Raw genomic sequence first — 22,274 nt, forward strand, 5'->3', positions numbered from 1 at the left:
GCGCGACCAATCAAAAATGATATGGCAATACGACATTTGGTTATTTAGGAAGAGAGATTTGTGACGTTTAGCTTGTTTATAGTGTGTAGTTAATGTGTTGTCTTGTGTAGTTAGTGTGTAGTGTTGTGGATAGTTTTGTGTTGTGTGTTAGAACAATGAGGTGACTGCTGTCTCCAGGTAGAAACAGGAGTGATACACCTGCTGCTGTCAGACCTGCAGGTATCAGGCTGTGATGTTCTCCTTTATAGTGGGCAGAAATATTTGGAGTGGCACAAATAATTTGTGTGGCATCTTATTGAATGCAGAACACCTGATTGTTATGTAAATAGTTTGAAATGGTTAAAAAAAAAAGGGTAAAAGGTAAATGGCTGCAAATAACTTTGTTTGTTTTGCAAAACTTGTGTATATGATTTTAAAATTTACAATTTATATTTACATTTAAAGTTATGAAATATTATTCAATCAACGTTAAATGTTTTTTATCTGATTTTAGATCAATTGTGTTAATACAGTATGCCAAAATGAAAACATAACTGTAAATCCAGACACGTGAGGTTGTGCTGAAAAGGATGATACCAAACAAGGCAAAGTAAATAGTTTTTAAAGGTGAAATGTAGAGGAAACATCAAAAGTAGTTAAAAATGGCCAATTAAACATTTTCTTAAAGTAACGCAATAGTTACTTTTTAAGTAATTAATTACTTTTAGAAACTTGTAACTCAGTTACTTTTTTGAAGAAGTAACTAGTTACTATAATTAATTACTTTTTCAAAGTAACTTGCCCAACACTGGTAGTAGTATAGTGTATTTTGTGGAATTTACACCATTTATAATAAACTATTTAAATGGAACTGCAACGCTTGGTGTTCTTCGGGACTTGAACGCACCTTCAGTGTGTTGGTCCTCCAGTATCCCACAATGCACCGCTGTCGTGTGCGGTGTCCACGTCAAACTTGACACCCTTCGCTACGGTCGAGTCGATAATGGCTGCAGTCGAGGTGGCACTTTTGGGTCGCTGTGGTGTTTAGACTTGCCAAAAAAACCGCTGAATATTCCTCTCAGGCTGACCGCAGACGACACAGACTCCAACATAAAGTCGTCATCTCAGGTATTAGCTGTCAGACTTCGATATTATGTCCGCCGGTCTTCAGGAACTACTTCGTGTGGACGACCAGCTGTCATTAGCCGGGTTGTGGGCTTGCTAAATGAGCTTCTGTCGGTTTGGAAAGCGACTTTGTCACGCAGGAAAGAAATTGGATTTTAGAATTTACGGGTCCCCCGTGGCTGAGAGTCTCCAGCTGAGCTTGATGAGCGAGCTAGCTGTATTATCTTTCGAGTCTACGCTAGGCTAGCTCCCCTGTTCTCCTCGGCCCTGCTTTGTTTTTGTTTGGTTTTTGTCTCCTCCGAAGATGTCATCGTGGTTGGGGGGAATCGGCTCCGGCCTCGGCCAGTCTCTGGGCCAGGTTAGCGGGAGTCTGTCATCTTTCACCGGGCAGATATCGAACTTTACCAAAGACATGCTGCTGGAGGGTGTAGAAGAAGTAGGAGGTAAGTTTGTTTGTGTTCCTGGTTTGATCCGTGCGATGTCCACATCACCTTTAGAGCACACCTGAGTGAGGCTTTTTCTACACGTGTAGGGACATGATTTTCAGTTTTGGTATATGTCCTATAACCTCACTCTAATAAACTGCTACTAAAGCTCATAAACGTCCAAAAGTAATCCCTCAAAAGTTTTGACTTGAAGTAACTGGTTATATTGCAGTGCATTTTCTAATTTTCAGATGTGACAGAAAGAGCAGAAATGCATAAATTGCTTGTTTTGCCTGACCCACACAAGATAATACTTGCCAAAATAGACATCATCACAAAGAAAATCTGAACTTTTTGGTGGCCTCTCAGCTCTGAATTATACTTTCACTGAGCATTTTGGATATGACACAACGGATAACAGACACAACTCACTTTTGTTGAAAGAAATTGAGAAAATAATATAGTACTGCACCGTGCTTATACAAACATTTATATCAGGATCAGAAACGAGTTGCACTGCCGCACAGCTCACTCTAACACCATCACAAACTTCAACTTGAAGTTGAATCATCTTCTTTGTATAAAGATTTAAACTTAACTGACATCACGATTACAGTAGCGCTGTTGTGTTAAAGTCTGTCATTTTCAGCTTAGTTTTGCTATAAATTGTCAAATCAGTGTGTAAATGTAGTTTACTTTGTTAGGTGCTTGGAATTAATCTCAAATGAGATATAGGCCATTTCCAATAAATAATAACATTAGTGCTCTACAGCAGCACATAATATAGACAGTGAAATACCTAGCTATGTATTAAACGGGGATGCATACCTTTCAAAATGGTGATTGATTCAAAATGCAGGATAAAATATAAACAAATTGGTTTATTAAAACTTCTGAAAGTTTATTAAGAGTTCTGAAAAATTTGAATTCAGTATCAAGCACAATATACAATGCAATTCAAAACTAAAAATTTAAAAAGGCCTGTCATACAAGTCTTTAGAAGTTCAAATAAGTTGCAAGCATTTCTGTATTCTTGTGTATTTACAGTAAAATATCTACGTATCTAATTAGACACCTGTGACTGTGAGTCCTCATTAGATGTAAAAAATCCCAACAACCCCCCCCCCCCCCCCCCCCAAAACAATCCATGCTGTGCTGTATATAATTATAGTTATGTGCTATTAGTCTATAAAAGTTAAACAACTTTTTTGATCTTAAAAGGAGCTCCTCTGTTTGGCACTGAATGAGTGGGACAGCTAGTATGATAACAGTGTTTGAGTTTTATATCCATTAGCAGTGAACTAAAAGTTCCAAAAGTTTCCAAATTGTTGAAGGGCTGAAACAGCCGCTGTGACTTACAGTGTAGGTTTTAGAGCATACTTGCATTTCCACACCACCACAGCACTATATTTAAGGTTGAGCTTCTGACAGACATGTGTTGACTGAAAGAACTCCTAGTTCCTGAAAAAATAAAATTTTCCTTTTGTGTTTATTACACTCAAAATTTTCTCAATGGTACATTAAAGTCAGTAATATCTGAATTTAAAAATAATAATTCAGTTGTAAACCGACAGATAAATTCCAGGTGAGAGCAGATGAATATGGACACATGGGTCGGAGAAACACAGCAGTTTACTTGTTGTAACACAAAAGTCTGTACCAGTGATTTTGGTGTGGTGCAGTTACAAAGGTGTCTCGTTTCAAACTGACTGTTGCCTGATTAGACTGATGGCTATTGTGCAGCATAATCTGCTATCAGAACATGGTCAGACTATCTTCAGTATTCAAGAACTAACTGTAAAGTAGATTCAGCTCTTTGTTTTAGAATCCTAAAGTGGATTTTTCCCTCTTATGCATTATGTTATTTTCCTGTTACACTACTGGATTATTCAGCTTTACCACTGGTTATTTATATTCCATGTAGACACATTCTTGTATGTTGAAACACATTAATTCCCCATCAGCCTTTGATTTTATCAACTGGAATTTTTTTATTTATTAATTTTTTTTTACAAATGCATGTTACCAAATATGCGACTCGATTCACCTCTGAGGCTATCTGCGAAGTAAAAGCTCCAACTCTGAGTTCATTTAGGTGCAAACTTAAGCAAACATGGGCCCTGTTTTTCATTGTCAGCTGAGGTTTAGCAGCATATCGTCAACACTGATAGAGAGGCGTTGTTTGATTTCCGGAATTGCTCATATTTGGGTGTTCATATCTAGTTTTTGAACTCATCATCATTCACTAAATTGCTTCGTTGTTTACACCAAGAGTTAAACTGTAGTCGGTGTTTAACAATTTTCCTGTCAGTGTTGTTTTGAACTCATCAGTTGCTAGATATGAAAAAGGGAGCAAAGAGTCTGATTTTTTTTAATATATTTTTTTACACTACTGCATAATATGAAAATACTGATTGCTGATTCGCCAATTTTGGGCATAGTACTAAAATGCAGTTATTGTAGAGATTGGATTAGAAGAGCCCCATCAACCTTACCCACTTAAACCCTGAAGTGTCATCTTACTAAAGCAAACAGTGATGAATGATAAAACACTGACAGAAAGAGAACTTTGGCCACAGATATCCAACTCACAGCTCCAGACAGAAACAAGAAGTGTGAATTGTTATCACTGCAGGAGGGACTTTTAAGTAAACTTTTATTGCTGGATCTTTAACTGAGGCTTGGTGTGAATGTTATGTGTTGGCTGAGATTCCTTCAGCTGTTAGATCACATAACTCAGACAAGATGGCGAGGAATGTTCAGCCTGCTCAGCCAAGCGTGTTTGTTTATCATGTGAGCAAGGTTAGGCTCCAGTTAGAATCACTTAAATGTGCTACATATACCATGATGAATAAAGCAGAAAAGCCCCTCTCAATACAAAGAAAAGTAATGCACAAGTGTGTTTTTACTGTGTTTATTGTAGTTGTATCATTAAAATGATGCAACAGATTTAAATCATGTGCTGCGTGATTTTTACATTGAGTCATGAATAATTTTGGAACTGCTACTTTTTTAAAATGTTTTTTTCCCCCACATGCAACTACAGATGCTGCCACGGAACTGCAGGTTTCCAATTCCAAGTTGGCTGAAGTCGAGTCTGCTTTTGGTGTTCAGAAATCTGAGGTTAGTCTTTTTACTCTGCAATACTTTAAACCTTTCTGGCCACTTTCATAACAGGAAATGTGAAACTAATATTATTAACTGTGGGTTTGTTGTTTGGTTTGTCTGTTTTGCTCATACCCCAAGTCATCAAACTTCCATAATCATAGTTGAACTTTATCAGTACTATCGAACTATGTTTTAAAGATGGCAATAGGTCCTTCCTTAATGAATAAAAGTAGCAGCATTCTGTATTTTGTCTTCCTGCCAATTAAGATAAATAAGCCAACAGTGAATTTGACCTAGTAGCATGCACTGTCTCTAGGCTTCATATTGCTTTTCCTCTGTGACATTGAGCTCCCACAAAACTATTAAAAACACATTAGTGAAAAACATTGTTTGTATGCTTCTGTCTTACCATGACTCAAGCTATAGTTGACTTTGAGTCCCTCACACACTATCCTGCTGCTTTCACTACTCTTCCAAATGCATTGTAATCTGTGGCTAAATATAGCCCTGGGCAAATGTGCTACATTAGATCTTCCTTTTTGAGTAACAGTTGCTCAAAGCTACAGCTGTTCCCATCTGTTTTGTGGCCAGTATTTAACCCTATAAAAGCATAAGGCCATGTACTCTGTGATGTGCTTTTTATGGTCACAAACAGATTTAAGTCTCTGGAAGGATTAAATAAGCTTGGAGCTCAGTGCGACTGAAAAAAGTAGACAGAAAAGTTGTAAATAGACAGAAATGGGTTAATATTGTTGGTTTAGTTTTGGCGAAAATGCAGTATTTTAGTGTCTCTGAGATCCAATATGTCTGCCTTGTAGTTGACTGTGATCCCTGTAAAAGTTGTAAATACATTCAAATTTTCTGAATGTTTCTGTATTTCAGTCTTTACTCCTTGATATGTCTTTGTTGCAGCATGAGAGATTGCGAAAGCTTCATGCAGAGCTTGAGGAGAAGCTGGAGGCAGCGGAGATCCAAATCAAGCGTCAGTCTGCAGAATACAGGACCCTCCTGCAGCAGAAAGATGTATGTACATGTGAATTTAACAGTGTTGGCTTTAAGTGAGAAAAGATTGAAAAGTGGTTAAGACACATTATTTCAGTTTTAGATTTATTAAAAGGTTTTGTATGCACCAACATGTGAACCTTGTTTGCAGATGTGGCAATAACACTGGGAATTTATCTGCAATGGAAAGCTACTTATGAAAGGAATTTTAGCTCTAAATAGACATGTATGTCTAGCCTAAATCAAACTTGGCATTTGTGCTTTGTTAGACTAAGACAAACCCAGTTTCATTTGGAAGTCTTTTAGGGAAAGTCTTGTCATTTTTGTCCCTTCAGGTGGAGATCAGTCACCTGAAAGCTCGGCAGAGTGGGCTTCAAGAAGAAGTCCAGAAGCTGCAGCAATCAGCCCAGTCTGCTTCAGCTGGCCCTGCGATGTTGCCCGTAACCACTACGTCATCGTCCACTACCTCCTCTTCTGCTTCCTCTTTCCTGTCACGTCACCCAGGATCTCACCATGGCTTCCATGGTGAAGAAATGGACCTCAGCGACGTGATCTGGTCGCAGCAAGAGATCAACAGGCTGTCGACAGAAGTCATGCGTCTGGAGTCGGAGGTAGCACACTGGCGACGAATGTCTCAGGTAAGACTACAGAATAATTAAATGACTATGGAACAGATGGTTTTACCTTTTGAATATTTTTTTAAAAATAACCACATGAACACACTTTTTTTTGTTTGTTTGTTTTTTGTAACAGGCATCAACAGCAACAGGAGCTGGTAATGGCAACCACAGTGAGATTCTCAAGCTTCAAAGGACTATTAAGGTAAATGTTATGGTCTGTTATTGTTGTCTGTACAAATGATATTGCATTTTTCTAACTTTGCTGCTGTGGGATTTTCATTTCAGGAGCTTCGAGATGAGATGAGTCGTGAGGTGGATGAACACCAGCATGAACTTGCAGCTCTGCAAGATGCCCAGCGACAGAAGCTGGCAGATGTCACCCGGCGACACAGGCAGGAGCTGGCAGAGTACGAGGAGAGGATAGAGGAGCTGGAGGAACAGATTCAGAGTGGTCAGCTCATTTTTGGAATAACTGTGGGAAGCTTGGGCCATTAGAGAGTTTTGAGAGTTTATTGCAACAATGATCTGCTATGACCTAAATTCTTACAGTGTGTTAGAGCAAGGCACATATGTAAATGCATCTGATGTAAAATAGTTGTATCTCAGTCGCACAACTCTGGTGTCGCACACAAATTAAATTGGTCCTCTTAATAATTTTCTCCAGGTGGCGGTCAGCCCACCTCTGTGTCAGACACCTCCAAGCTGCATGAACTCCATCAAACCATACAGTCCCTGCAAGAAGCAGCGGAGCAGCATGAGAAGCAGCTGGCCGAACTGTCTGCCAATTTGGAGGAGGCACAGAAGATACAAGCCTCACTACAGCTTGAGAAGGATGATGCTCAGCAAGAGAATACCGGGCTCCTGCAGAACTACACGCGGCTGCAGGCTTCCGTGGCCGAGCTCCAGACACGAGTACAAGAGCAGGAGGGGAAGGCTTTGCAAAAAGCCCAGCTAGACCATGAGATCCAAATGTTAAGAAATAGCTTGGAAGGTATTCATTGTGTTAAATTATGGCTTATTCATATGGATGTGTTATCTGCTTAATTAACATTCTTTATTGATGTTGCAGCTATTGCTAATTCTATTTTTTATTGTAGGAACATGTAGATGCAGAAAATTGTCATAGGCGTCACATTTTAAGCCATTGCTTATCTGTATATTAACTCAAATGTCCACTTTCTAGCTGCAGAAAAGGAAATAGAGAGACTGAAAAACCTGGAGGTAAGCATGAAGATCAGCAATGTGCACATGTTTGCATAAACTGAGTGACTCTGGCTATAAAAGCAAAAACTGTATCTGTGTGCAAGTTTGGCTACCTCTCTTTTAATCTTGTCATCTAGTGATGTGCTGCACTGTTTCATGTGCTTATGCTGCTTTTTGTTTACACTGGATTTTCAATCCTGGACACTTTGTGATGGACTTCAGTCACATTGATTCAGCTTTCTTGTTGAAGATCATCACCGATGATAAGATTTGCGTTTCCAGCTGTGACTCAGATCAAACAGCAGTCTCAAGTGGAAAGCTTGCATTGTCTAAGCACAAAATCAACACATCAGGTCAGGAGTGCAAACAGGATCAGGCTTGCCAAATTTAAGGAGGTTGTGTACCATTCCTTTAAAAAAGAAAGAGGAGATCTAGTGCATGTCAAATGTGACACCAAAGAAAGGCGACCTTCAAAAGAGTTGCACAAGACGAAGACCTAAATGGGGACAACAGATACATTTAAATGGTGTGCAGTTTTTGCTTTTAATGGCTGGAGTCACCTTCATAGGCTTCTCCAATTAATTTAATGACTTATTTTAACTTTAGGCAGAACCAAAGGAAGAAGTCGAGCATGCAGACATCTTAGAACTGAACACCATTATTGGAGCACTGAGACAAGAAAAGGAAGACTTAGAACAAGAAAAGGTTTGTTTATATTGTACATAAATATTATTTTAGTCACCCGTGAACTTGTCGCATTAATTTATTTGAATTTTTTCTGTGTAATTGTGTCAGTTAGTGGTAAGAAGAAAAACAGTATTCAGTTAGACAACACAGTGTCACCAAAGAAAACCAAAAGGTGGTTTTGTTGATTGGTTCCTGCCAATAATGGGTTGCGGAAGGTACTCAGCCTCTGTAAGTAAGTTTCAGATTTTCTGTCCACAGCTTAATCTGCAAGAAAGACTTAAAGTGGCAGAAGAACAACTAGTCAGCAGAAATGAAGCCGAGTCTGATTTGGAGTCATTGGATGATTTGAAGGCAGAACTGGGGAGGAGAGAAAAGATCCTGAGAGCTACTGAGGAGGAGCGGGACACGCTGATGTCTGAACTGGAGGAACTAGACCAACAAAACCAGGAAGCTACACAGGTCTGCATGACTTTGGTGCTTTATCTCTTTGTTTATTTGTATTTCAGCAACTTATTTAGAGATATTGATATCAAGTGTCACATTTTAGCATCTCAGATTGTCATTTCTTGACACATTTTGGACTTTTAAAATTTTTTACTTGATTAGAAAAATGCACAATAAACAACTCAGCCTTTTCCTCAGCAGTTATATGAAGTCTGTATGGTTTACCCTGAAAAAACATCGTTTTGAAAAAACAAAAACTAAAATACAGTCCAACTTGACACAACAAAGCCCAACAGTAGAGACAACATTAACACTTTTGTTTTTCTACTTTAGCATATGATCTCAGTGAAAGAGCAGCTCTCTGGACAGCTGAAAGAGGCTGAGACAGAGCTGAAAAGAATGACTGCAGAGCTCAACACATCCAGTGACCAGAAAATGGCACTTGAGCAAGAGCTGGAGACCCAAAAAGAGAAAATGAGCCAGAGTGCTTTTACCCTTAACGAGCTGCATATGGGAAAACAACAGTTGGAACGGACAGTGAAAGAGCTAAAAGACAAACTGGGACACTCACAGGAGCAGATCCGGGATGCACGCAGAGAGGTCACCGAGCTAAAGAAGACCCTGCAGGAGAAAGAGGAGCTGTTATCTGCTGCTAAAGCAAAACTTTATGAAGGAGGGGAGAGAGCAAGTGAGGCACAGGGTGCTAATGAGGCGCTAGCAGAGAAGGAGAGAGAGTTGTCAGACCTCAGGAGAGAATTGGATGAGATGAGGTGCTCCCACGAGAAGGTGATGTCTGAAGACTATGAGTTGAAGGTGGAGAACAGGAGGTTCAAGGCGGACAATGAGCAGACCTTGGGTAAAGTGGAAGAACTAACCAAGCAGCTGAAGGAAAGCCAGGGTGTTCTGAACAGGGTTGTGAGGGAGAAGGATACTCGTATTGAAGCTTTAAAACTGGAGAAATACCAGCTCGAAGGTGAATTGACGCAGGCTGAGAACAAACTAAAAGAACAGGTAAAACAGTACCAGCAGACCATCGAGGAGTTAACTCGAGCTCGATCTATGGACGCCTCTGCTTTGCAGACTGAGCATGAACGTGCCATCAAACTAAACCAGGAGAAAGACATGGAGATTGCTCAGCTGAAAAGAGATGTGGAGCAGGTGGCAGCTGACCACAGAGACACCAATGAGATGCTATCGATCACAGTTGCAGGGCAGCAGCAGCTGACGGATTTGCTGCAAGAGAAAGATGTCTTTATGGACACTTTAAAACAAAATGCTGCAGATTTACAGACAGAGCTGGATAATAAGGTTTCAGTTTTCACCAAGGAAGTTGAAACGCTCAAACAGTCGCTAGATGAAAAGGATAAGCAGCTGGGAGGTATGAAGGAGGAGAACAGCCATCTGAAAGAGGAGATTGACCGCCTCAGGGATCAACAGAGCAGACCTCAACCTCTGGCTGAGCCCAGGACTCTGGACATCATCACAGAGCTGGAGACGGAGATCACTCAACTCAAATCCTCTCGTAATGCCCTGGAAGAGGAGGTCCAGACTCTGAGGAGAACCACTGAGGAACAGCAAGCTTCTCTACTTCTCTCTCAACAGTCTCTGCAGGCTCAGCAGAGCGAGATTGAACAGGCCCGTGCTCACCATCAGCAGACAACGCTAAACTATGACAGACTCATCCAGGCCAGAGACGAAGAGATAACCCGCCTCCAGCAAAATGTAGAGCAGCTTAGTGAGAGTCAGAGCAGAGCCAACTCTCCGTCTGTGCAGGGAGAGGTCATCTTGCAGGAGGAAAAGACTCAGACCCTAAATCAGGAGAATGGCAATGAGAAACACGACCTGTCTAAGGTAGATATAGAAAGACTGGTGAGGGGCATCAAGGAGAAAGAGACTGAGATCACCCAGCTTAATGAGAAGAACCTCTCACTGACCAGGCAGCTGGATCAGCTGGTGGTTTCTCGTGATGAAGTGGGAAAACTCTCACAGATGATCATGCAGAAGGACCTGGAAATTCAGGCACTTCATGCCAGAGTTTCCATGGGAGGCGGACACAGCCAGGATGTCATGTTCTTACAGCAGCAGCTACAGGCATACGCTGTGGAGAGAGAGCAAGTGATTGCCGTGCTTAACGAGAAGACCAGAGAGAACAGCCAGCTTCGGTCCGACTATCACCGCCTCATGGATATCATGGCAGGAAAGGAAGCAGCCCTGTTGAAGCTTCAGCAGGAAAATCAGCGCCTCTCTAACATGAGCGATCCCTCGGGAAGCCAGGAGATGTTCAAGGAGACCATCCAGAATCTGTCTCGAATTATTAGGGAGAAGGACATAGAGATCGATGCCTTGACCCAGAAGTGCCAAACGCTGGTGACCGTACTGCAGTCCTCAGGAGGAGAGCCCGGTGCTGGCTCTGGAGGGGTCAGCAGCAACCAGTTTGAGGAGCTACTGCAGGAGCGGGACACACTGAAGCAGCAGGTGAAGAAGATGGAGGAGTGGAAGCAGCAGGTCATCACAACAGTCAAGAACATGCAGCACGAGTCGGCTCAGCTGCACGAGGAGCTGATCAAACTGCAGAGTCAGGTTTCTGCCGACAGTGACTGTAGCTCAAAGCTCTCAGTGGACTACGCTCGACTGGTCCAGAATTACGAGCAGAAGGAAAGGAGATTGGGAAGTCTGAGTCTGGAGCTCGCACAGGTTCAACAAACTATTACCCAGCTCAGCAGCACAAAGGATGTCCTGTTAGGTAAACTGGACAGCGTCACACAGACACCTGAAGTCACAGCCACTCAGTGTAGTGGCTCTTCTCTCAGTACTGATGCTCCAAGCCATCAGCCAGATTCTGCTGTAAAAGATGAGAAGATGCAGCAAGAAGTTGTTCAACTAAAAGCACAGTTGACTGAGAAAGAAAACACGATCAGGACTCTTCAAGAAAACAACCACAGACTCTCCAACTCCGCGTCTGCCTCAGAAAGCGAGCAGCGAAGTCAGGCAGAGGAGGCTCGACAGGTCAGAGAGAGACTGGAGGCCTTGCAGAGGTCTGTGAGGGAGAAAGACTTGCTCATCAAAAGCAAAGGAGACCAACTAGTTCAAGTAAGTGAAGCACTGCGTAACCGTGAGAATGACAACGAGGTTCTGAAGCAGGCGGTGACCAACCTCAAAGAGCGTGCGCTCATTCTTGAGATGGACGTGAAGAAGCTAAAGGAAGAGAATGAGCTGGTTGCTGCACGCTCTCGAGAGAAAGAGTCAGAGTTTAGAGCTCTGCAGGAAACTAACATGCAGGTTTCCCTCCTGCTACGAGAGAAGGAGTTTGAACTGAGTGCGATGAGCGAGAAGGCTGCCACTGTGGAGAAACTGCTCAAAGACAAAGAGCAGGTCAGTAACTTTTTTTTTTTTGGTAGTTGAATTTATACTGACGCATTTTAGTAATGAAATGTATCCATCAGCGTCATTTTAGACAGGAAACTTTGTCATTTATTCTTTCAAAATTTGTTTATGATTTACTGTTTATTGCTCTCTTGTAGGGTAGATCTGGTGAGCTGAATCAGCTCCTGAACGAAGTGAAGTCCATGCAGGACAAAGCTGTGGCATTTCAGCAGGAGAGGGATCAGGTGATGATGGCACTCAAGCAGAAGCAAATGGAGACTGCGGCATTACAGTCTGAGGTAAAAGAACGATATTCACCCATGGCCCTTAATTTTACTTGTGGTATTGTAACTTCATATGGAACCCTCCAGGTTACCAAGTTTAATTATCAGGCATCATTATACATGCTCTGTTTTCATTCATTAAATACTCAGACTATTGCAGTATAGAATCTCTGCTTCATCATGTCGCTCAACCATTGTGTATATATACCCTATAACTGTATAGTCAAGTAAATACTTAGTCTGTTGATAATAACACATGGCTGCTTCAAATTAAATGGCACTCTGCTGAAGCTATCTTTTTTGTTTTTGTTTGTTTGATTGTTTACAGCTCCAACATGTGAGAGACAAAGAGCACCGCCTAAACTTGGAGCTAGAGCGGTTGCGTAATCACCTGTTGGAGATTGAAGATTCATACACGAGAGAAGCCCTCGCTGCAGAGGACAGAGAGACAGAGCTGCGCAGGAAGGTGGCTCTGCTGGATGAGAGACTGGCGACATCCTCAAGTGCTGTGGAGAGTGCCAGGTTAGCATAAAACTAATGTGTGTTTTAAAATGTTTGATTAAAGACTGATAAAATCACCAGGAACTCTTCGTTATTTACTCTAATTAGTTCAGGTATTTTCTTTATGTATATTGCACTTTGTTCTCATTGACAAGGAAGCGGAAATGCATAGAAATAACACATCTACAGTAGGCTTTCCTCACCCTTGACCTTTTTACATAACATGTTTAAACCTGGTAGGATCAAATATTTTTTGTCAAACTAAAATGTTGTTTGTACCACTAGTTGACAGCTAATTATTTACTGATTATAAAACTGTGTTACTTTCACTTGGATCCAACATTGCTGTTTACCTTAAAATAATTTTGCATGAAAATGTTTTAAAATTATTTGTGTCATTCTTTTTGTGTTTCTACTTACCCGTCCTCTCTCTTCCAGCCAACAGGCCAGCATGCAGGTAGAGTCTCTGCAGGAGCAGTTAATTGGGGTGGTGAAGCAGAGAGACGATGCGCTGGTCCAACTCAGAACCTCTCAGGAACAAGTCAACCAGTATGCAGTATCACTCTCCAACCTGCAGATGGTGCTAGAGCAATTCCAACAAGGCAAGTTTGAGGGCTTCAAAGAGATCTTTGCTGTTTAGACCAGACTCGAGCAGGATAAGTGTGTCTGTTATCCTGGAATATTTAAAACTGTGTTTTCCTCATAGCACTTTACAGTTGGTGTACCCGGCAATGCCTTTTTTGATTACTTTTAGTAATACTTTTATCTGCATTTCTCCGACAGAAGAGAAAGCCATGTACTCGGCAGAACTTGAGAAGCACAAGAAGGAGAAAGAGGAGTGGAAAAGAAAAGCTCTGAAACTGGAGGACCAAGCTTCTGCTCTCCAGGTAAACCAGCAACCAATCACCTGTCAGAGAATCATTTCTGTGATTAGCATCAGTAGCGCTATTTTTTTCTTCTTCTTTTTTTAAGTTGCTAGATATCAGAATTTCATATACCGTATTTTCACGACCATAAGGCGCACTGTGCTAAAAGGCGCAGTCTCAGTTATGTGTGCCCTTACTGTATTTAACACACACATAAGGCGCACTGGACCATAGGGCGCATACAAGTACCGTATGCGTATTTAAAAATAAAGCGGGAGCAACCCTGAATTCGGTACCTTACTCACATTTCTATTGCCGGTAATCGTCATCATCAACAACACACAAGCATACAAGTGTGCATATTTAAAAATAAAGCAGGAGCAAAACAAAGTTTGGTACTCACATTTTTATCATCAATCAAACCCATCGAAGTCCTCATCCTCTGTGTCTGAATTGAACAGCTGTGCTAAATCTCCATCAAACATGCCAGGTTCACTGTCTTCACCGTCAGAGTCACTTTCCGTGCCGTGCAGCTCCTCGGAAACGATGCCGGCTTTTGCGAAAGCTCGAACAACAGTGCCAGCAGACATGTTAGCCCAAGCATCTACAATCCATTGGCAAATTGTGGCGTAACTCGCCCGGTGCTGCCTTCCACTCTTAGTGAAACTGTGGTCTCCACCGGTCATCCATCGCTCCCAGGCCGCTCGCAGCCTTACTTTGAACGGGCGGTTCACACCGATGTCCAGCGGTTGGAGTTCCTTTGTCAGGCCTCCCGGAATGACAGCAAGCTCGAGTCTTTCCTCCAACTCGAGCCACCTCGCCTTATGTCCGCGGAAACTCAGCTGCGTTTTCTTGACCTGCCGGAGCTTGTTTTCCAGCTTCCTCCATTTGCGAACCATCGATTCGTTAATCTTAAATTCTCTCGCCGCTGCTCGATTTCCATGTTCCTCCGCGTAGCTGATGGCCTTCAGTTTAAACTGTGCTTCGTAAGCGTGTCTCTTTGCCATTTTCAGGGTTGTTAAAACAACGATGTCCTGCATAATGCACATACCTGTTCTTTTATACAGGTATGTGCGATTGTCCCGGTATATACGATCAACGCCCACACTTCACCCTTTAACGTTCTCATGGTGTTCTCTACTACGTCCTCCTTACAACACATAGGGCGCGCCGCACTTTTTGAAGAAAATCTAAGACTTTTAAGTGCGCCTTATGGTCGTGAAAATACGGTAATCTTTTGAAGACGGTGGATGTCACACTTTAATAAAAATCAGTAAGACAAACGTTATGTAACGCTGTAACTTTCTCTGTCAGATAAACCTGGATGAAGCCAACGCTGCTCTAGATTCAGCATCTCGTCTCACGGATCAGCTCGATCTGAAGGAGGAACAAATTGAGGAGCTGAAAAAACAAGGTGAGCTTCAGCCAAGCACTTTCACCTACTGACTTAAACATGTCTTTATTTTATTTTTTTATTTTTTTTAAAAATCTCAACTATAAATGTTGTGTTAATGGTGTCTTTATCAGACTGTATAAAACACAGCTTTCCAGTTTTACTGAAAAATGTGAGGTTGCAGTAAAACTGCTGTCGGTTTAAAGATCACAGCACTTTGTAAATATCGTGTGGAAGGCATCTACCTGCCAGCCTTTGAAGAAACACTTACTTCCCTTGCATAGGCCAAGAAAAGGACCAAATGAGTGAAACTGTAATTCTCTGAAGTGGGAAGCCATTCGTTGTTTCACACTCTGCAGCAGATTTCATTCCTATCAGATATGACCATTACATCACAGCAAATTCTCAGACTGTTGTTTTTTTCCTTACTGCTCTCTGGCTGTTCAGACTTTGTCCAGACCTGATACGAGGCGCTATATTTTCTTTACAAATCAGTCACCTATATGAAAATTTACATTGTGTCTAAAAATGGTTGATTAACTTTGAGAACGCACTGAACAGTTGAGCTTTGGTATGTCTGTGGAGCATTGCTCTGTCATTTGAACCACAGATTAACATATCTGAGATTCAGAAAAGTAAATAGCCTGAAATCTTTGTAAATCCAGATCTTTTTGCAACACTAACAGCTTGTTGAAAGTTTTTCTGACTCATTTAAGACTTTGCCAAACATTTTTTTGCACTGTATTTTCCACCTTAGCCAGAAAACATACACATTTTTATTTTTTGTTGTTGTTGTGTTATCCTAATTTCCTACAAAATAGTACAATTTATTCCTTGTCATTTGCCATTTGTTGTTACATCTGTTGATAAACGGGAGAGAAAAATGTTGTATTTGTGCAGTCGTTGTTATATTTTTAATCAAGAAGGATTAGAGGAGTCTGTAACTTGTGTCACTGTGGTTTCACTGCAGATGTTGAAACACAAGAGGCACAAAGTGGCCCATGTGCAATAGAGGCCTGAACATTACTGTTAAAGTTGTCGCTCTGTTTGTGTCCATGCTGCAGTGGATGTGAGGCAGGAGATGCTGGAAGAGGCACAGAGGAAACTCATGAACCTTTTGAACAGCACAGAGGGTAAAATAGACAAGTAAGTTTCAAGTGCATTTCTGTTAAATATTAGTTCCAGTTTATTTAGATTATGATCACATTTTTCCATTGTTTTTAATGGATTATTATAAAATCCTCAGGTAGATTTCCCACTTTCAAGTTCTCATTTTTTTTAACTGTGAAATTGAGAAGATCAAGCTTATGATTGAAGCAGTTTGTTCCCATTTAGGGAAAACCAGGTGAATCAAACTAAACCTTTTCTGTTAAACTGAAGTGATTGAATCCTTTTTTTTTTTTCTAGCTTGAAAAAAATACTTTCCATCTTTAGCAACATAAATCCCTCCAAATTGTACTAAGTTCACAGAAACTGGATTATTTTAGAGATACGTGGTCTTAAAGGATTGCAGCAATTATGGAAAAGAAATGTACCCTTCTAGCCACTCTAGTGTTTAGTGCTATAAATAAGCTTTGATGAAGATTGATGCATTTTGAATTTAGGTATTGTTCATGCAGCTGCATAAAAATGGATCATAGCCACATCTTTGGGTTTTTTTTGTTGTTGTTTTTAAAACCTTGAAATTACATCATCAGTCAGCATTGTTGCCCATGTTGTTCTTTCTGCAGGGTCCTGATGCGTAACTTGTTCTTAGGATACTTCCACACACCCAAAACCAAGCGTGCCGATGTGCTGAAGCTCATGGGAAGTGTCTTGGGTCTAAACCGAGAAGATGTTGAAAAGGTGAGAGATTTCTGGACTGACAATAATCATTTTGTTTCATTGATTTTTTTTTTTTTTTTTTTTGCAAAAAGTCCAATTACCTAAAAGGTTGGTAAGCATTGTTGATAAAGAAAAGACACCAATGCGACAGCGTCTGTCTGGTAGCAGCTGGTTTGCTTCTGTTAAAACTCTGAATTAGTAGAAAACCAAAAAATGAAAGTCTGTTTAATTAAAAATAAAACTGACTCTTTAACATCCTTATGCTTTCTGCAGTAATCACTAAAAGGTCTTGAATATTGGTTATTTGCCAAATTAATTAAGTGTTTAAAGATTTATACGTGCAAAATTCTCGACCCACCCTTCATCATTTCATATTTTCCTTCCAAGGAGTCAGTTTGTAATTATTTTAAAATGCTCTTGGGCAATAATTCTCCAGTAATCTAAAGGCCTTTCAAAGTTTTTCTTTGGACATCAGCTGCCTTTTTTTTTTTTTCTTCAATCATTTTCAGTCCTTGTATCTGAACATTTTCAGAGGAATGTATTTGTGTGTATATGTTTGTTTAGCCACTTCACACTGACCTATGAACCATTATAGCATTATAAGGTACCTAATTCAAGGGATGAACTAGTTTTGTCTACACATTACAGGCAATTCAACAAAGCAGTGTCTTTAGACATTTTGTTACTAGCAGTATTTGAAAGTCATGTCTTTAAGAAATGGGAAAAGAAATCGAGCAAAGGCCTGACACATGACACATGGCTCTTTTGTTGATCCATCTACTGTTCACTGAAGCCTCATCAGATTGGCCTCTTGTCTACTGTGGGTTCCCAAACACTCACACATGAACTCATCTTTTCACTATTATTATTATATTTACACTTTATACTCCAGCGAGGTGTGTTTCACTCTTATGTGCATTCATAGACTCATCAGCTAGCTGCTGTCGGTACTTCCATGAGTGTCCATGCCTAACATGCTACTGCATAAATAGATGAGGTTGATTAAAAGATCGGCGACAGCTGTGCCACTCAGCTTTTCCTTAACACTGAACCTCTGAACCTTCCTCTCCACATCTCCTCCTGTAGCCGAGCCAAAACCACACCCGCCACCACAGTCTCAGTGGAAATGTGAATGTCAAGAATTCATTTTTTAAGGAAGGGAAAGGGGGAGAAAAGGATGAGGTTTGCCAAATTACACAAGAATTGGACTGAAAATCAGTAACAACAGGTCTTATGGAGTGATGAAATTTGATTTTTTTGGCTCAGTCATCAACAATAAGTACAGAGAAGGTCAGAAGAGCGGAACAACAGTGAGTGTCCACAGCCATCTGTGAAACACAGTGGAGGCTCTGTCATGGTTTGGGGCTGCGTTTCAGGCAGTGCTGTCGGGGATCTTGTCACAATTGATGAAATAATGATAACAGGAAAGTTGCATATGCAAAGTCCAGCAGGCTTGAGTTTGTGAGCATCTCCTTCCACGTGGGATGATGGGACTCCCAGACAGCACTTACAGAGGGAGACGAATGTAGCAGCAGGAAAAATAAAAGGAGAATTTCTGCAGAAGCCGTAGGGGGGAAAAAAAAAAGAGCCTTCTGTACTCCCTCTTCCATCAGTATTTTAAAAAGATTCTCCAGCGACACCTTTTTCTGTAGAAGAAACTCCAGCAAGTTCAGTTTAAAATGAGTCAAATATTAATTGCAGCAAAATTGCACCTGTGTAGTATTTTTAAATGTTGCACCGTTAACGCTGCGTTGGCACACTTGGCAAAAACATTTACTTATGTCAGCTTCACAAAATGTTACATTTATGTCAGGCTGATCAATATTAGTTTAGTTCAGTGGCTGATTCCGTTATTTGCGTTCTCCGTCACAGGTCACACTGACACTCTGTCAACAGGCCTTTTTTACATTTTTGACAGGATGAATTGGGTAATGATGTCCTTCAGATATCGTTCAGTCAACTACAAAGTTGTCCAACAGTTTCTTTTGACTCCAGCAGTCCCTGAAAATCCTCTCGGAGCTCAGCCCTGGAAAAAAAAAACATTTTCTTGTCCAGATCTTGAAGTACTCTGGCGCGATTCCCACAGGGCTCCCGCCAGAGTACTCCAAGTATATTATCCAACCCTCCTAAAAGAAAACAGATACAGAGTGAGGGGCAATGCGATTAAAACTCCTCAGAAAAGCCATTTTATTGTGTTGGAAATCATTCTGCTTTTTTTTTCCTCATCCCTTCTTCATTTCCTGTTAATGCTATTTAAATTTTCCACTCAACTCGTGTTTATGGGAGCCAAGTGTCCCACAAAACCAGGCAAGTTTTCAGAATCTGTCTCTGTAGAGAAGCTAACCCCCTTTCTTGTCCCCTTTTTAAGTCTTATGCTGTCATCCATAAAGTCTATATGGGTTCTGTCCAGTTAAATCCTGCCAGAGAACTGATGATTCTGATTAGGTAGGACTGTGTGACAGTGAGTAAAGCTTCTTCTACAAACTGTGGACTTGGAGTGAGTGACAGGGGGTAACTTTCCAGAAAGTTTTGGCAAGCGCTGTAAGGGGGAAAAAAACTTTGTGACAAAAGAAAATCCCAAAAAGTAGCCTGAATCATCAGTGTCACCTTTTCTTTGCCAGCACTGTTCATCCTTGTGCTTGTTTAAATAAGAATTAAGTCTATTTTGTGTATTTGATCATAGCAAATCGGTGTATTTCTTCTAAATATCCCAAATATTTATCTGCACTTCTCCTACCTGCAGATGCTGGAGGACAGGGGCCACGGTGTTACTGGATGGGTATCGAACTGGTTGGGAGGCAGAGGAGCACAAAGTGTCCCAAACACTCCACAGAGACCCACCAGTGGCCAAGGGCTCAACTCTGTAAGACATGATTCACAGTTCTCACTGTATATATTTTGCCCTGAAGAATAGAACCCAGCCCAACAGTTCCTTAAACTGTCTTTCATCACCATGCAGTGTAGCACTGACACAGGATTCATTAATGAGAAATACTGACAAGTGTTCTGTACTTAATAGCCACAATTACAATTAGTCTCAAACAAAATCAATAAATAACGAAAAGTCATGATTCTGGCAGAAGACCACACATGGACCCACAAACCCCCAGTCCTACTATTTTTTTTTTTTTTTTTTTTACATGACTTTTTAGTTGTTTTAAACAGAAAACAGTCCGCAGACTTGATCCAGGGTCTTAACTTCTAAAATGTCCTCAAAATGTATAGAACGTGCAGTGGTAGAGTACACAAACGAGACAACGTTCCTCCACGACCATGGTGCCACATATGACATATAACACACAATCAACACAGGACTACATGAAGTGCAATGTGCAAAAATTGCAAAAAAAACAAAGACAGTGCAACACCAGACAGAACAGAATGATATAGAAATGTGCAAAAGGCTGAGATGATAGCAACAATTATAAATAAAACCCTTTACAACACAAAACTGCTTTTTAGCAAAATAAATGCTTTTTTAATATTAGTGCTTGTGAAGAATCCACATTTAAAGAATAAGAAAACAAGTTTCTTTTTGAAAATTTCATCTTACTTTTTACCAGGATGCTACTGTGATGCTAGCTCTTTACTTTGGTTTTCAGGAAGAATTTCCCCATTTGGCTCAGTAAAATATCTCATTCACTCGCTGTCATGTTCCTTGTTGTTGCAGTCCTTCTCAGAGATGTTTGTGAAATTTCTGGAGATGGAGTCGACTCCTTCTCTGCCTGCACCAAAGCTTCCGGTTCATGACATCAAGCCTCTAAGCGCCCCACCCGCGGGAAGAACCAGCAGCGGCACTTCCAGCATGGCCGCAGGTAAATGGCCCACTTAAAAGAAAAACACTTGCTTCTTATTTCCTTTCATGCATCCAGCTTTATTTAAATTTAAGCCTCTTTCTTCTCAGGGGCTCCAGTTTCCCAGAAGCGAGCCGGTGATTCCAATCCGTTCCTGGCCCCTCGCTCTGCAGCGGTGCCTCTGCTGGCTGGTTCCGGCTCTGGGGGCCCAGGAGGCCACCTGCTGATGAAGCCCATCTCTGACACCCTGCCCACCTTCACTCCTGTGCCGGTCTCAGCTGAGGCCAGCGGTGGAGCCGTGCTCAAAGACTTGTTAAAGCAGTGATCGGCCCTGTGAGGAGTGCAACACAGATGTCTTAATTTAGCCAACACAAGTTTTACACTACAAAGACTGAGATTTTGGAGCAGATCTGCTTCTTTTTGCTGCTTTCTTTACTTTCTGCAAAAATAAATGAGCAGAGCGTTCACAAAGGCTTAATGTCACTATTTCGGGGAGATGATTAAAACGGAAGTTCTTTGGTTTTTTTAGATTCTGTTTCACTTGCAATTACTGTTCTATGCAACAGACTCTCCCTTTACACACCAGTGAAAGTGTTTCCCACTCAGAATTATTGATAAGTGATCAATGATGAGACTACCTTCAAAAACGATGCAGGATCGGAGCATTTTAAAGTTTTGAGTCATTCAGAGTGAGAATTTTCAAAGATCTGGTCATCTGAGTTACATTATGATTTTTATTTATCGCACCACATCTGAACACAAGTGACCTTTTTCAGCTCCGTCTGCGCAGTACAATACAAGTGGGCTGAATCTAGTCATCACCTCTGTTAGCAAGAGGAAACACGTCCTTCACAGGACAACTTTTTATTTGTTGAATACTTTTATTTTTCTTTTCAACAATGCAGTGAGCTGTTTCTTATCCAGGACTCGCCTGAAACACTCTGGCAGCAGCAGCCTGCATAGAGATTTATGTGGTTCAGTACATCTGTTAAAACCATAAAGACATTTCTGCAGAAATCTTGTCTTTTCCAGACGGCTAGACTGTGATATGCAATAAGCGTTGTAATTATGGCTATAACTGCTGACTGTGGTTGATCGGAAGCTTGAGACTGCTCTTATGTTTAAGTACAGTACTATTATATAGTTATATATATGTGTAAAAATGGGTGGTGTTATTTTGTTTTCTATTTATAGGCACTGAGGATGTTGTGGAAGTAAAAAGTGCCTGTCTTTTTTCCTAATTTCATAGTTGTATAATCAGGATTGTAAAAAATAATATAAAAAAATATATATTTACAAAATTGCACATTTAGAAGGACCACAGTAGCGGAAGCTGCTCTACATTTTTGTATAGACATCAATCAGCTGCTGCAGAAGGAATGTTACAGGGCTTCTCCAGGTGTAATGATTAAATGTACAAACTGTAAATCCTCCTTGAAAATAATTTTTGTAGATGTAAAATCTGAAACACTTGGGCGTCTAAAAGGAGTCGGGTTGCCTCGGACTTTGATGAGCTTTACTTAAGTTTAGTACCCGTGAATTAATTGGAATTTTATCATCAAATAAAGGTACCACTGCTGACCCCATGTTTGTGTGCATCTTGTCATTTTTACCGTTTTTTGCTTTGTTTTTTTAAATTTATTTTAACGCCAGATT

At 40.8% G+C, this 22,274-nt stretch overlaps 1 protein-coding gene across 1 annotated transcript; it reads left to right on the top strand.

The window, feature by feature from the left end:
* The first annotated feature begins 884 nt into the window (after positions 1-884).
* On the top strand, positions 885-22,204 carry trip11 (thyroid hormone receptor interactor 11). The gene is made up of 21 exons (XM_026151765.1): positions 885-1,547; positions 4,576-4,652; positions 5,550-5,660; positions 5,975-6,277; positions 6,393-6,461; positions 6,545-6,710; positions 6,924-7,250; positions 7,443-7,480; positions 8,069-8,167; positions 8,408-8,608; positions 8,927-11,965; positions 12,115-12,255; positions 12,569-12,762; positions 13,180-13,343; positions 13,525-13,628; positions 14,922-15,021; positions 16,065-16,146; positions 16,731-16,845; positions 19,568-19,687; positions 20,495-20,639; positions 20,729-22,204. The coding sequence occupies exons 1-21, from the start codon at positions 1,409-1,411 to the stop codon at positions 20,941-20,943; spliced, it is 5,949 nt and encodes a 1,982-aa protein (XP_026007550.1). The 5' UTR covers positions 885-1,408; the 3' UTR covers positions 20,944-22,204.
* The last annotated feature ends 70 nt before the right edge of the window (positions 22,205-22,274 follow it).

Source organism: Astatotilapia calliptera, chromosome 19 (genome assembly GCF_900246225.1).
Source record: "Astatotilapia calliptera chromosome 19, fAstCal1.2, whole genome shotgun sequence".
Taxonomy (NCBI): domain Eukaryota; kingdom Metazoa; phylum Chordata; class Actinopteri; order Cichliformes; family Cichlidae; genus Astatotilapia; species Astatotilapia calliptera.

Bases quoted from the DNA above. Each gene is read 5' to 3' on its own strand.
- trip11 (XM_026151765.1), top strand. From the start codon at position 1,409: ATGTCATCGTGGTTGGGGGGAATCGGCTCCGGCCTCGGCCAGTCTCTG. The intron at 5,661-5,974 runs GTATGTACATGT...TTGTCCCTTCAG, and splicing joins CCCTCCTGCAGCAGAAAGAT to GTGGAGATCAGTCACCTGAA. The intron at 7,251-7,442 runs GTATTCATTGTG...TCCACTTTCTAG, and splicing joins GTTAAGAAATAGCTTGGAAG to CTGCAGAAAAGGAAATAGAG.